This window comes from Abramis brama (assembly GCF_963993115.1).
Source record: "Abramis brama genome assembly, chromosome: 3".
NCBI classification, from domain to species: Eukaryota; Metazoa; Chordata; class Actinopteri; order Cypriniformes; family Leuciscidae; genus Abramis; species Abramis brama.
In genome coordinates, this window is record NC_139965.1 from 33,502,465 (window position 1) to 33,515,408 (window position 12,944).

The 12,944-nt window shown below is 38.4% G+C and overlaps 1 protein-coding gene across 1 annotated transcript in view; it reads right to left on the reverse strand.

The window, feature by feature from the left end:
- The window catches only part of itfg1 (integrin alpha FG-GAP repeat containing 1), a 138,546-nt gene that overhangs the window by 51,832 nt on the left and 73,770 nt on the right, over positions 1-12,944 (reverse strand). Inside the window, exon 10 of the mRNA XM_084109122.1 lies at positions 8,983-9,164. Coding sequence (XP_083965248.1) covers positions 8,983-9,164 — 182 coding nt within the window. The remainder of the gene's footprint in view (positions 1-8,982; positions 9,165-12,944) is intronic.

The following is a 12,944-nucleotide window of genomic DNA, read 5'->3' on the forward strand; positions in this document are numbered from 1 at the left end:
TTTTTACCGGTAGTGTATATACATAGATTCCTCACACAGTAAATAGGAATCACTTGAGCTGAAGCTGAACGTGACCATTAGAAAGGGAAAGATCCTGAGATGCTGGATGCGTTGCAGAGAACAACACTGTGTCCAGATGTTTAATCAGGCTAAACGACATCCTCGTCTGACACATGAAAATGAGGAGTGATGGAGCAGTCTCACTGCTGTCTACATAATCTCAACCTCGGCTCTGAGGTCAGAGGTCATTCTCTCGCTTTTGAGGCATCCGCAATGGTTAATCTCTGCATCAGAGCAGAATGCTTGAGTGGAAAATGATTACACAACTTCTTAACACAGCTCTATCAGAGGGACGTGATCACAGTGTCACCAATGATGAGATCTGAAGCAAAGCAGAAAAGCTTTGGGTTCATGGAAAAGCTAAAGGATTCTGATCAATGTTCTTACAGCAGAATGTGTGATATAATGAGACAAGACGATGTGATTGTGTATTATTTAGACGGCTAAAAAAAAAATCAATGCGAGGAGAGCCGTGAGAAGATGAACAAAACAAGTGCTGCTCTCAGCCCTCTTAAAGCGACTTAATTTGTGAGTCAGAGGGCTGATGACCAAGCTCTTCTGCTGCTCTTCGTTTCATCTAAAGTCAAACGAGCACCAGGGCAGGACCCCAGAGCAGAAGAGAGTGGAATGGGAAAGGAAGTGCGTGTGTAGGAGATGGGCCAGCTATTTGACATGTAATCTGCTGATAAAGAGAAGATTGAAAAGCATGCTTGCTTAGCTGGCTCAACAATCCTCACTCGTTCTCTCTCAATCAGACCAAGGGCGAATTCAACAGGCAAACAGCAGTGATGGAAAACAAAGCTGGAGAAGGACACAGAAGGAGCAGAGTAGGTGGAAGAAAATGACAGAAAAAGGGAATTCACACTTTGTTCGCTTGAAACCGAAGTAGTCATAGACACAATGTTAAACACCCATTGTGAATGTGTGTAAATTGTGTGAGAGTGTGCCGACAGAATCAGGTCTGTGTGTGTAGCAAAGCCTCTTCAAGGCAAGTCCATTCAATCTACAGATATCTTAGCAATGCCCCCAGTCAGCTATTTTCTATATAGCACATACATACACAAACAGCTCCTATAAACTTGAATGGGGAACGACAGATTATGTCAAGATTATGAGTCAATAATGTGTTTCAAATAAACAATTCAGGATGTAAAAGTTCTGGTATTCGATACTCAATTCAGGACACATGACTGAATGGCAGCTGCTCTCTGAAGAGGTTTGCTTGATGTTAAATGCACTTTGTGGTCAAAATGCTTGTCTTGGCAATATATTAATGAAAAACAGTTGGGTATGTCAGTGAATGCATATATAGAGAAAATCTTATGGCAAAATACTTCATGGATCAAAATAGATCTGTGCAGTCTTGCAGTGTAACAGACCTGCCATTGTCTATTATGCCATTTTTAATCAAAAATCAACAAGAAAGAAATAAAGAAATAAAGAAATAAATAAATAAAGAAAGAAACGAACGAAAATGTACTCGTCTTGATAACTAGCTTGATAACTAGTTTCAATAAGCCTCTACAGTTAGGTACAAAAAAACCTTCAAAACACTCTTTGTTCTGTCGCTTTTGATTTTTACTTAATTTGTCTTTTCTAAATAATAATTTGCCCTTATATACACTTTTCAAAGTGTAAAATTAAGTTATAAGTACCGTATTCAATAGCAAACTATTTTTGCTGTGGTATAGAAAGATAATGATAACCATAAAATCGCAATGGTGTTGTTACTGACTTCTGAAATTCACACTTTGACAAGCAAAAAAAAAAAAAAAAAAAAAAACTGTATTTGTCAAGTAGATCTAATTAATGGACATGTTTGCTTGAAGTAAAATCTAAATCTTTTAAAAAGGTGATCAGCTCTTTTAGCTGAAACAAGAGACTTCCATTCTAACATCTGCCATATTGCGCTGTAGGATTTCTATAAATGGTGTCTCCTACTTACACTGTCTCTGGGTCTGGGCTGTATCTAGTTTAAAAGTGGAGAAAGAGAGAGATCAGCATGGTACAAAAGCTATAAAGCACTTTTCAAATCTCTCAAAATGTTGACATTGTTTCAGCTGAAAAATACACTGTACTTCACTTTCTCAGAAAGTGACACACTAACACAAAATGATTTCTAAATATATATATATATATATATATATATACAGTGAAGGATAAAATGTGTGCGTGTGTGTGTCAGTGGTACAGAAGACAGTCACTGAGAAAGACTTACATAAACATATAGTGACAATCTCCTCCAGAGCTCCTTCACATCAGTGTCAGCATGTGGGCTGCACTTGTATAGTCAGTGACGGACCGAGGCCTGAATTCCCTTAAATATTACCACTCCAGCAGTAAGCCAGTTATACGTCCGCACAGAACCATGTGCTTTAGATATATATAGATATAGAGGTATCTAACAATCTAAATAATGCTATATTCTCTGCTTCAAGACTAGGAGGCAGATGTGAATGATGTGATAAAAGCCTCAGTACTTAAAACTATTGTCTCCTACAATAGGTTTACATGCATCCAAGGTCAAAAACACTTAAAATGTTCTCATTATATACATTGCAGAATCACCTCTTTCCTGAAATGGATTTTTTTTTTTTAAATGGTCCTTTCCTAGAGCCTACTATGATCCGATTGGTCAGATGGTCCAGTGTGTTGTGATTGGTCTAGAGCTTACAGCGCGTGTTGGAAACAAAACGCCCATTACCATATCTGAATTTGAGCTCAGGAGGCTTCCTTAGCACATGCATTTAGTAATACAAACAGTAGCAATGGCAACAGTTTTACCATATCAATTTTACCGTGCATGCATAGTGGATTGGCTTTTGCAGTGCAGAAAACAGCATCTTCACGACATGTCGACAACACAAACCAAACTCTTCCAGGTCTCAGCCAATGAAGACCATAGGGTGGCTACCTACGTAGGTTTGTGCAGGAAGTTAGACGAATTACTGACGACTCGTTTTCAGGCTGTTCAGTTCAACAACCAGGCCGTTTCTGGTTCTTTCTTTTGAGAGACAATAACTAATTGTTCAATAAATTCCAATTTATCTTGCACTTTGATCTTTGAAAAAACTGTATAACACACTACATGAAAGGTAATTTCTGAAAAAAATAATAATGGGGCACTTTAAATCAAAATTCACTTCATTTACTTTCTCAAGGTTTATGCACTTAATGTGCATGATTCATCAGTTATGCTGACGTTAAGCATACTTTTCACAATCTATTCAATTCCTGATGGAAAAAATAATAAAAAAGTTCCCCTTGTAATATGCCGTTTCACTCAGAAATACATTAAAATACAGAAGCAAAAAATAATTTTAAATTGGCAGTTCACCCAAAAATAAAAATTCTGCCATAATTTACTCACCTTTGTATCATTCCAAACCTGTATGACTTATTTCTTTTGTGGAAAAATATTTTAGTGTTTATTTGAAACCTCATCAAAATATCTTCTTTTGTGTTTCACAGAAGAATGCTAGTTTGGAATGACATGAGGGTGATTAAAAGACAGAATTTTCTGCAAGGCTTTGCAAAAAAGAAAACACATAGGATACTGTATCCCCCCACACACAAGCTGGTCTTGAAAAAACTATATATATTAAAATGATATAGTCATGTGAAAAAGAAAGGACACCCTTTAGAATTGTATGGTTTTACGTATCAGAACGTCAACGTAATAAAAATCTTAATAAGGTATAATTAATAATTAAGTAAATACAACCTCGGACAAAACAGAAATAAAGCCAAACTGGAAAAGCCATGGGTGACAAACTAAGTACACCCTATGATTCAAATGATGGACTTCAATTGTTTGGAAATGGCCTTACAACCCTTCCCAGATTGATGGCAGCAAAAATGGCTTCTCTAAGATCATTGCTGATGTCTTTCCTGCTTGGTATTGTGTTAACACACACCTGAATGCTCCAGACCAGTAAACTGCCAAAACTTCTGCTTTTACAGAGCTGGTCACACTTGCTGATGATCAATTAATCAAAGGCATTTGATGAGCAGCGCCTGACTGCTACTTGCCCTCTAAATTCAATAATTCAATAGGGTGTCCTTTCTTTTTCACATAACTATAGACTGCTAAGATTGAGATTAAAAATGTTGATTGTGATTTAAAATCTACATTTTCAGACTAAATTGCAAACATTCAGATTAGAAGGAGAGGGCACAACAGAAGCTAAAAATAGCATCTACACCTACACCTCATCTGCCAATTATATCCCTTTATCTTATATTGCCTAGAGAGCATTTGACAGAGAGAGAGAGAGAGAGAGAGAGAGAGAGAGAGAGAGAGAGAGAGAGAGAGAGAGACTAAATGACAGGGGCCCAAAGAGAAGTGGAGAGAGGCTGATGATGTGGCTTGAACATGAAGAGGATGGAGATATGAAGAACCCTGAAGAGTCAATAAGATAATACGAATTGAATGCAAACATTCATCCACGGTTAATCCACGGTTAAGAAAAATGTAGACGAGTATAAATCTGTACACTGTCACCATATCTGCTGATGACTATTTTTGGCTCATTTAAAAGAAGTGTGAAGCTCTCATTTCAATTCTAAACGATTTTGACTTTGAAAATGTCTCTGGCTGGTTGGGTAAACTCTCTCACCCACCCACTCGCTTAAAAAAAAAGAAGAAAAAATCACTTACCAACTCCAACACACTCTATCACCTCAGAAACCATGACAACCTTTGCTGACTGATAAAATGGGCTGGAGCCGTTTGAAAGCGTTTGAGGGGAACAAGAAAAGAAACTGGCACAAGATTATTCACGTCTAAATCCGTCACTTATTTCAAAACGGAAAAACACCCATGCGTTTGGTGGATATTAGCATGCTGCTTCTGACCTCATGAACATATACATACTGGCCCCTTCAGACATCCATAAGGCCCCTTTATTCAACACAGCCAAAGAACATGCTAAAACCTGTATTTGTCGATTAAATGCTGTCCTTTTTTATTTTAACTTATTTTATTTTAGAGATAATCATTTGGTCCCTGCTCAACATTAGCCGCTTTCCGACCGGAGGAACCTTTTCACAGTTCCTAGAACTATTGGCTAAAGTACCCGGATGTCGGCGTGTTCGCACCGCAGGAACTAGGAACGATTTTAGTTCTAGGAACTCCATTTGGAGGAACTAATTTAGGTCCTACTTCAGAGTAGGGTCTAAACCAGCACTATAGGAACTACCCGTGACGTTAGTGTTCGCTGATTGACCGAACGCACGCGGAACACCAGCACCCGCCATTCTTAAAACGGCTAGAATGTAAACACACAGATTAAGCCCATATATTTACTCCATAAACTAACTCTACAAACATGGAAAACAGTGATAGATGGGTCTCTAAACCTTTATGCTGAAGAGAAAATCCAACGCAACTTTGAGGGGACCAAGCCAAACATGATTATGTTTATCTGCCCAGCTAGCAACACTGGACATCAACCACACGGCATAGGCTAATAACCTTTTTTCATATACTGTCTACTTTCTATAACAGTTCTATCTAATAACATATTAAACAGTACTGTTAGACAGATCGCTAACTAATAAACACAGAGAATGCGAGCATTGTTTGCTCTGGCGTTCTCAGCGCCGCCAAAATAAAGGTCCGTCGCGCCGTCAAAATAAAAGTCACCGTGCTTGCGTCACTCCCTTACCCCTCCTACCAGTTCCTATGGCCACTTGGCCAGTGCGAACGCAAACAGCAAAACCGAGTTTGGGGGAGAGTAGTTCTTAGAACTGTTTAGAAGTGGACAGTTCCTATAACTAAGTTCCTGTAACTACTTGGTCGGAAAGCGGCTATACAAATACAAATTCTATCTGTAAAAAAGGTGGTATGAAATATATTTTATTTGTTTTAAATAGCAAAAAGTAGAGGGTGCAAGAATCTTAAAGGCCACGTACATAGTGTGAAGTTTCAGGAGTGACAACTGCATTTAAATGTGGGAATGAGTCCCCTAAATTATTGTTCCATCTTCCATGTATGTATGGCATGACTGCATGACTGACACCATGGTAAGCATGGCAAAGCTCTGGCGTCTTACGTGCTTGGTCTCTGCTATTCTGACCAAAGAAATAGTACAGCGACAAAAGACGACAGAGGCGTTGTGTCTTTCTTATGCTCGGAAAGGCTGCTTCACAGATTTCCACTTATTATAATTGTTTTTAGGCTTGTTGTTTAAGCTTGACTCATAAAGCGATCGAGTTTATGAATTTATTAAAGTGATCATGTGGAGGTTGCAAAATTTTGTTCTTAATTTCAGCATAAAGAATTTGGAATTTTTTCGGTTGATTGTGGGCTTGTTCTTGTTCGCTGTTTTTCTAGCAAGATCTGGCAACATGAATGAGTCAAGGCTCGTACCGCTTTCCCTGTGATTTAAGCACATGCAGAAGAGAGAAATATCTCTGATGCACGTTAAAATACGTCATTAACAACTAGTTGTTCCGTTAGCACTAAAAGGTGAATTGACAACCGAAATTAGTTGCAGTGTGTATGTGGCTAATGTGATTCCACCAAGAGTGTGAAAAAAGAAACAGGAAAAAAAAAAAAAAAGTTTTTCCTAACCCTTAATGATATAATAGCAGAAGGAGAGGTAAACCATAACAAGACCAAAGATTTAGAGAAAGATGCTGCGGTCTTTAATTAAAAGGTTCATGGGAGTGTTTAGAGTGATCCAAGCACAGATTGATGCGAGATAAGAAAGTGGCCAGCTGTGAGTAGAGGAGGTTTTAACATCCAGCTCCTGGCTGATGAGAATCAAATCACTCTCCTTGGCATCGGAGCCATTAATGACAATAGGCCGATTTGAACAAACTCTGGTGTATCTCTGAGGTCTCTGGATGCATGTTGCCTGATTACTGTTGAAGTGAGATGATGAGACTGGCTGTGGGGTGATAGAGCAGACTATAGCAAGCACTAAAGTCTCATGACACAAGGGGAAGGGTTAAGCCTCTGCTGACTTAAAGATTAGGTCGACCTAATGTATTAAGCATGAAGACTAAAGACTAAAAATAAGCAGATCATAAAAACAAAAGGGTTTTCAAGAATTCTGTGTGTGTGGCTAAATCATCTCATGTGAGTCTGGACGCAAATATCGTGCCCTTCAGGATGACATGAAGTTGTCTTTGTTTTCTAAAAGCATCTGGAGCATCTCTCATAGCCACCTGGAGGCCAGCGGCAGAGCCTCTGGTATCTTATCTCAATCAGAGAGCTGTTAATCCATCCATGCCCTTCCTGCTGTTCTCTCACAGGCCTGCCTGTCCTCACTCAGGTCAGGCCAGATCGAAGATGGGCGACATGTACCAGCTCTCTCTTTTGTAGACACTCGGTTTTAAAAGGTTTAAAAGGTTTTACCCTGCCATTTATATATTGTTAACATAATAGTGAATCAAGTGTGATGTACAATGAAAAATGCTATTTTAAAGATTTTTTTTTAAAAGTGTGATGCATGATAGACATACTGCAACACCATACAAACGATCTCCCCAGTCCACCCACACCATTTACAGAAAGCTGCAAAAATTGGTCATTCAAAAATTGTCATGGTTGTGATGGCAAAACCATAAGCAAATTTATATGAATCAGAATGTAACATGGTCAAAAAAAGGGTGGAATCTGATCATGTAAAACTAAACTGCTTTTTGTGCAAGAAACCTCGATTAATATTATAAAGGGAGAGGGGGAAAAAAAGTGTAGAAAAATGCCCAAATTATTTCTGCTTCAGGATCATCCAAGAAATCCACCAACTGAAAGTTCAAATTCTTTCAAGGAGAAAAAAAGAAGAAGGAAAAAGCACGGCTGTGCTTTGAAAAACAGGTACTGTAGCAGTATCTAAAAGATCAGAAGAGTGCAAAAATGCAATAAACACTACTTTTTGTGGTTTAGGAAAGTTTTTTTGAAAGTTTCATGGTGGTGAGAGTTTTAATTCACATTTTAACATAGAAGTAATTGCCGCCCAGAGGCGGGTTATAACTCTGTACTAGTACCCTGACAGATTTCCTTCAAGGGTTAGTGCACCCAACAATGAAAAATCTGTCATCTTTTACTCCCCTCCCAAGTATTTCCAAACCTGTTTGAGTTTCTTTCTTCTGTTGAACACAAAAGAATATATTTTAAAGAATGTTGGTAACCAGAAAGTTGACGGTTGCCATTGACTTCCATTGTATTGTTTCCCTACTATGGAAGTCAATGGCTACCGTCAACTGTCTGGTTACCAACATTCTTTAAAATATATTCTTTTGTGTTCAACAGAAGAAAGAAAACTCATACAGGTTTGGAACAACTTGAGGGTGAGTAAATGATGACAACATTTTTGGTTGATAATTCCCTTTAAGTAACTTTTGGGCAAAGCTTCTGTTGCGTGAAGCAGGGCAGGGCAGAGAGCCGTGGGAGCGGAGCGAGGGATTTGGCTATTTGGAAAGAGTTCTTTTGCATCTTTTGAGGATGTGGGTGTGGTGTATCCATCTCAAGACGATGTGCAAATCTAGTGTCTGCTGGAAAAATGTTTGTGATTTATAACTGAGATATGATTTAAATTTTTCATCCAAAACCCAGGATGTGTATACATCACACCTCTCCTATACATCACAAGAATGGTGACTGTTTGCACTATAAAGCAAGTAAACAATTTCATAATGACTTTATTCATATTTATATCAATGGTGACTTATTTTCACCATGCCACTATCACCATCAACAGTGCTTGCTCTGAAATGCTTGCTAAGATCCTATGCAACCAGTGCTCATTATCTGAGTAGTAATTTCAATGGAAGCTACATTTTTCTTACTCAAACAATCATTTGTATCATTACCGTTGCTCCTATTTGAGTAATTACTGATATAAATAAACAATATTACTTGTACTTGAGTACAGATTTTGGCTACTCTACCCAGCACTGATCCTGACTCACCTGCCGATGCTGGTGTTATGGAGGATGACAAGGGCATCAGGAAAGCCATCCAGGTTATAGTCTCCTAAGTGCAGGGTGATGGGAATTTGCAGTTCTCCCAAAGTGGAACTGTCTCGAGGGGGCACAAAGCCCCACACAGAATCCTTCCTACTGAAGTCCAACAGCACCGGCACCCAATGGAACTGCAAAGGAAGACAATTCAGTTACATGAGCTGATACGCATTATATTACTGCTAATGTACAAGGTGCTGCAGGAAAAATAATAAATACAAAACATCCATAAGTCTGCATTAGTGTCAATAAAATCTAAAGGCCACACTCAAAAGTCAACATAACTTTCTGAGAAAAGCATATTAATTGCAAACCTAAATGCACCTTTAATTGATTTAAATATAGATCAAGTTTTTTTCTTCAGAAATAAACAGAAAAGAAATTAAACACAAACATAAAAAGCAATGTAGTTCTAAGTTAATTTTATTCAAACCACAGTAGCTATGTTTCCATCCATACAAGTTGCGAATTTAACTTGTATGCAAAATTGGAATATTGCATAGAACATTTACAAATAAAGCAGCGTTTCCATCCAGTGAGTCGAAGATAACAAAATCATCAATTCCTGATAAACTGGCGTTAAATATCACTAAGAAAAGTAGAAGAAGCCACTGTAAATAATAATTTTCATATATAATACATTTCTTGTGCATACGAAGCCTAATAAACGCGTTATCTTGCTTTCGAAGGCAGATGCCTGCTGTTCTGGAACGCAGTCATGTAAGACAGTTCTGGAAGGTAATTATACCGAACCACTTTGACGACAGACTTTGCTCAGGTATTTCAGAACAACCAAAACAGCATATCAGATGCTGTGCAAAAAGATTGGCCCGCTGGTTAGTCCAGTTATCCCGACTCAAATGAGCGCATACGTTTTTAATGCACATCTTTAGAACTTATGTGCATCCTGGCATTTCCATCCACCAGTTTGTTATGCGCTATCCCAAAATGCGGATAAAAATAGGTGGATGGAAACATAGCTAGTGTAATGTGGCCCTTGACATGAATCACTATATTGTATAAAGTATTAAACGAAGTACAAAATTACATTTGTTTAGAATATGTATCACTACACATTAGATATAGATATTTTGACATTTTGAACAAAGTTAATGCTAATACATAAGACTGGAAGTCTTGGAAGTCCAATGTTCTTCTGATTTTATAAAATAGCAAAATATGATCACATTAAATGACATTATGAAATGAATAATATTTTGATGAATTGAAGAACCAAAGAAGGGCTCCAGGCAGAATACAACATTATGGTCCTCTCGCTCTCTGGAATCGGTCATTTGCACGTGTGTGGGGGTTGCACAAGCACAGATGCTACAGGCCTTACTCACTCATGAATGTAAAACAGAGAGCCAGGTGCATCTCTGCATGTATGCATCCATGGGGATAGAGGCACAGAGAGAGGAGGGAGAGAGATTGCTAGAGATGTAGGGAGGGGGAGATGGATACAAAGTGGTAAAGAGAGAATGCAAGAGAAAGAAGGCAGAGCGTTCTGTAATGGCTGCTAATAAGGTTTTCTCCTGATCCTTGGCACACAACCAGAATCAGCAATGCTGAAGATCAGGAAAGAGAGAGCGGGTCTGAATTGTTTATTTGTACAAACTATTTTGTATTTGTACACAAATAATATTGCTAAAGCTAATGTTGCTATTACCTATAAAACGCTGAAAAGTAAAGTAGAACTCTAACTCGTGAGTCATGGTGTGCACTGTCGGCCTAGCTGCCTCATTATGAGCAAATGTAAGAGTCCTGCAATGTGTGTTTATATTGCAGCACCATTTCCCGCTAAGCGTTTGACAGGTTATCTAGGACTGTCTGTTGTTGAACTGCGGTTTAAAAATATTTGATATGCCATTCATACTGTTAAAAATATAACAATAACAAAATGTTTAAACCGTTAAAAAACTAAATAAAGATATGATAACTAACTTTTAAACCATCAGAAACAATAACTCACCTTCAAAATATTAAAGACTTTAAAACTGCTAGAGATGTCAAACAGTTAGAGACATAGCAATAACTAACATTCAAGTATTAGAGACATAATAATAACTAATCCCCAAACATTAGACACATAACAATAACCAATGTTTAAAGGTAACAACGTAAAAATAACTAACCTTCAAAGTAAACATTTAAGACACAACCCCATTTCCAGAAAGGTTGGGACATAGTGTAAATGCAATAAAATCAAGAATCTGTGATTTGTTAATTCTCTTTAACCTTTATTTAACTGGCAAAGGAACAAAGAAACGATTTTCAATGTTTTGACTGACCATCTTAATTGTAATTGATGGCTGCAACACACTTTACTAAAAAGTTGGGACAGAGGCATGTTTACCACTGTGACACACACATTTTTTAGCTTAATTTACCTTAACTGAACAGCTTCAGAGTCATTGGAATGGTTATATGACTTTTTTCGGGTTGAATGGTGGTGCACACATACACTTCTCTAAACCTTTATATGCTAGCAGAAAGCAAGAAAACAGCAAAGAAATTGCCAAAACTGCATAGCGCCGCTTTAATTACACTTTTGGGGAATTGAGGATACTAATTGTTGCAGTTTTGCAACTGGAATTTTTGGCCAATCTCGCCTGATACAAGACAGTTGCTCAACAGTCTGTGGTCATCATTGTCTGATTCTCCTTTTCATGATGTGTCATATATTTTCAATAAGAGACAGATCTGGACAACAGGGATGCTAGTCAAGCACATCCCTTCTACGGTGTAGAGTGTCTAGAAACCACTCTGTTTTAGAAATGTGCAGAATGAAGCCTGCCATTGTCTTGCTTCCAAGGAAAGATGTCTCTGTACAATCCCAATATACGTCTCCACGTCATTGTTACCTTCACACATTTGCAAGACACCCATACACTGATGGACCCTCATTCCATGACAGATGTTTGCTTTTGCACCCGTCACTGATGATAGTGTGGATGGTCCCTTTTGTCTTTGGGACTGATACCTCGGTGTCTGTTTTTCCTAAAAACAAGCTGAAATGTGGACTCATCTGACCACAGCACACATTTCCACTGTCTTTTAGACCATCTGAGATGAGAACAGGCCCAGAGAACTTCAAGTTGCATTTCTTGATGCAGCGGCAGACTGTGTTTAGTTACAACGGTTTTCCAAAGAACTCCCGAGCCCATATGGCTATATTTAATACAGTAGCATGACGGTTTCTCGTGCAGTGCCATCTGAGGGCTCAAAGGTGACGCACATTCAACAGAGGTTTCCTGCCTTGCCCTACACGGACTGAGATTTCTCGGGATTCCCTGAATCTTTTTTATGTATGGTTTTATGTATGGTAGAAGGTGAAATAACTAAATACTTTGCAATCTTGCATTGAGAAATTAGATAATTCTCTCATGAAATTTGGCAAAACAAATTGGTGAGCCATTATCCTTCTTTGCTTGCAAAGACTGAGCCTTTTGTGAATGCTCCTTTTATACCCAAACACGATACCCTCACCTATTACCAATTCTCTCTCTCTCTCTCTCTCTGTTAATGAACTGTCCCAAGCTGTGAGTGCTTCCTTCCCATAGGACTGCTGAGCCAGACCTCAACCCCCACCAGAGGTCCTAAGTAAGCAGTTCTGAATGATGGGCTGTTAAAATAGGCTATGAGATGTTATGACAGCTTATCGGCGTACTTACTGATGGGCTCATCATAACTAAGTGGAAATACAGACAGGGTTTTAAATTTGAAATGCTTGGCAAACCATTTCTAAACTAGGGTCATTATGGTGCAGCACCTCAATACCAATTCAAATAAAACAAATGACCCTTATGAAAAGACACTGAGTGGGTGTACATGCTGGTACGTGTTGGGGCATGATAAAATGCATTCACACATTCGGTTCTTTTCTGTGTGTGAGAGCTATCCCAGAGTCC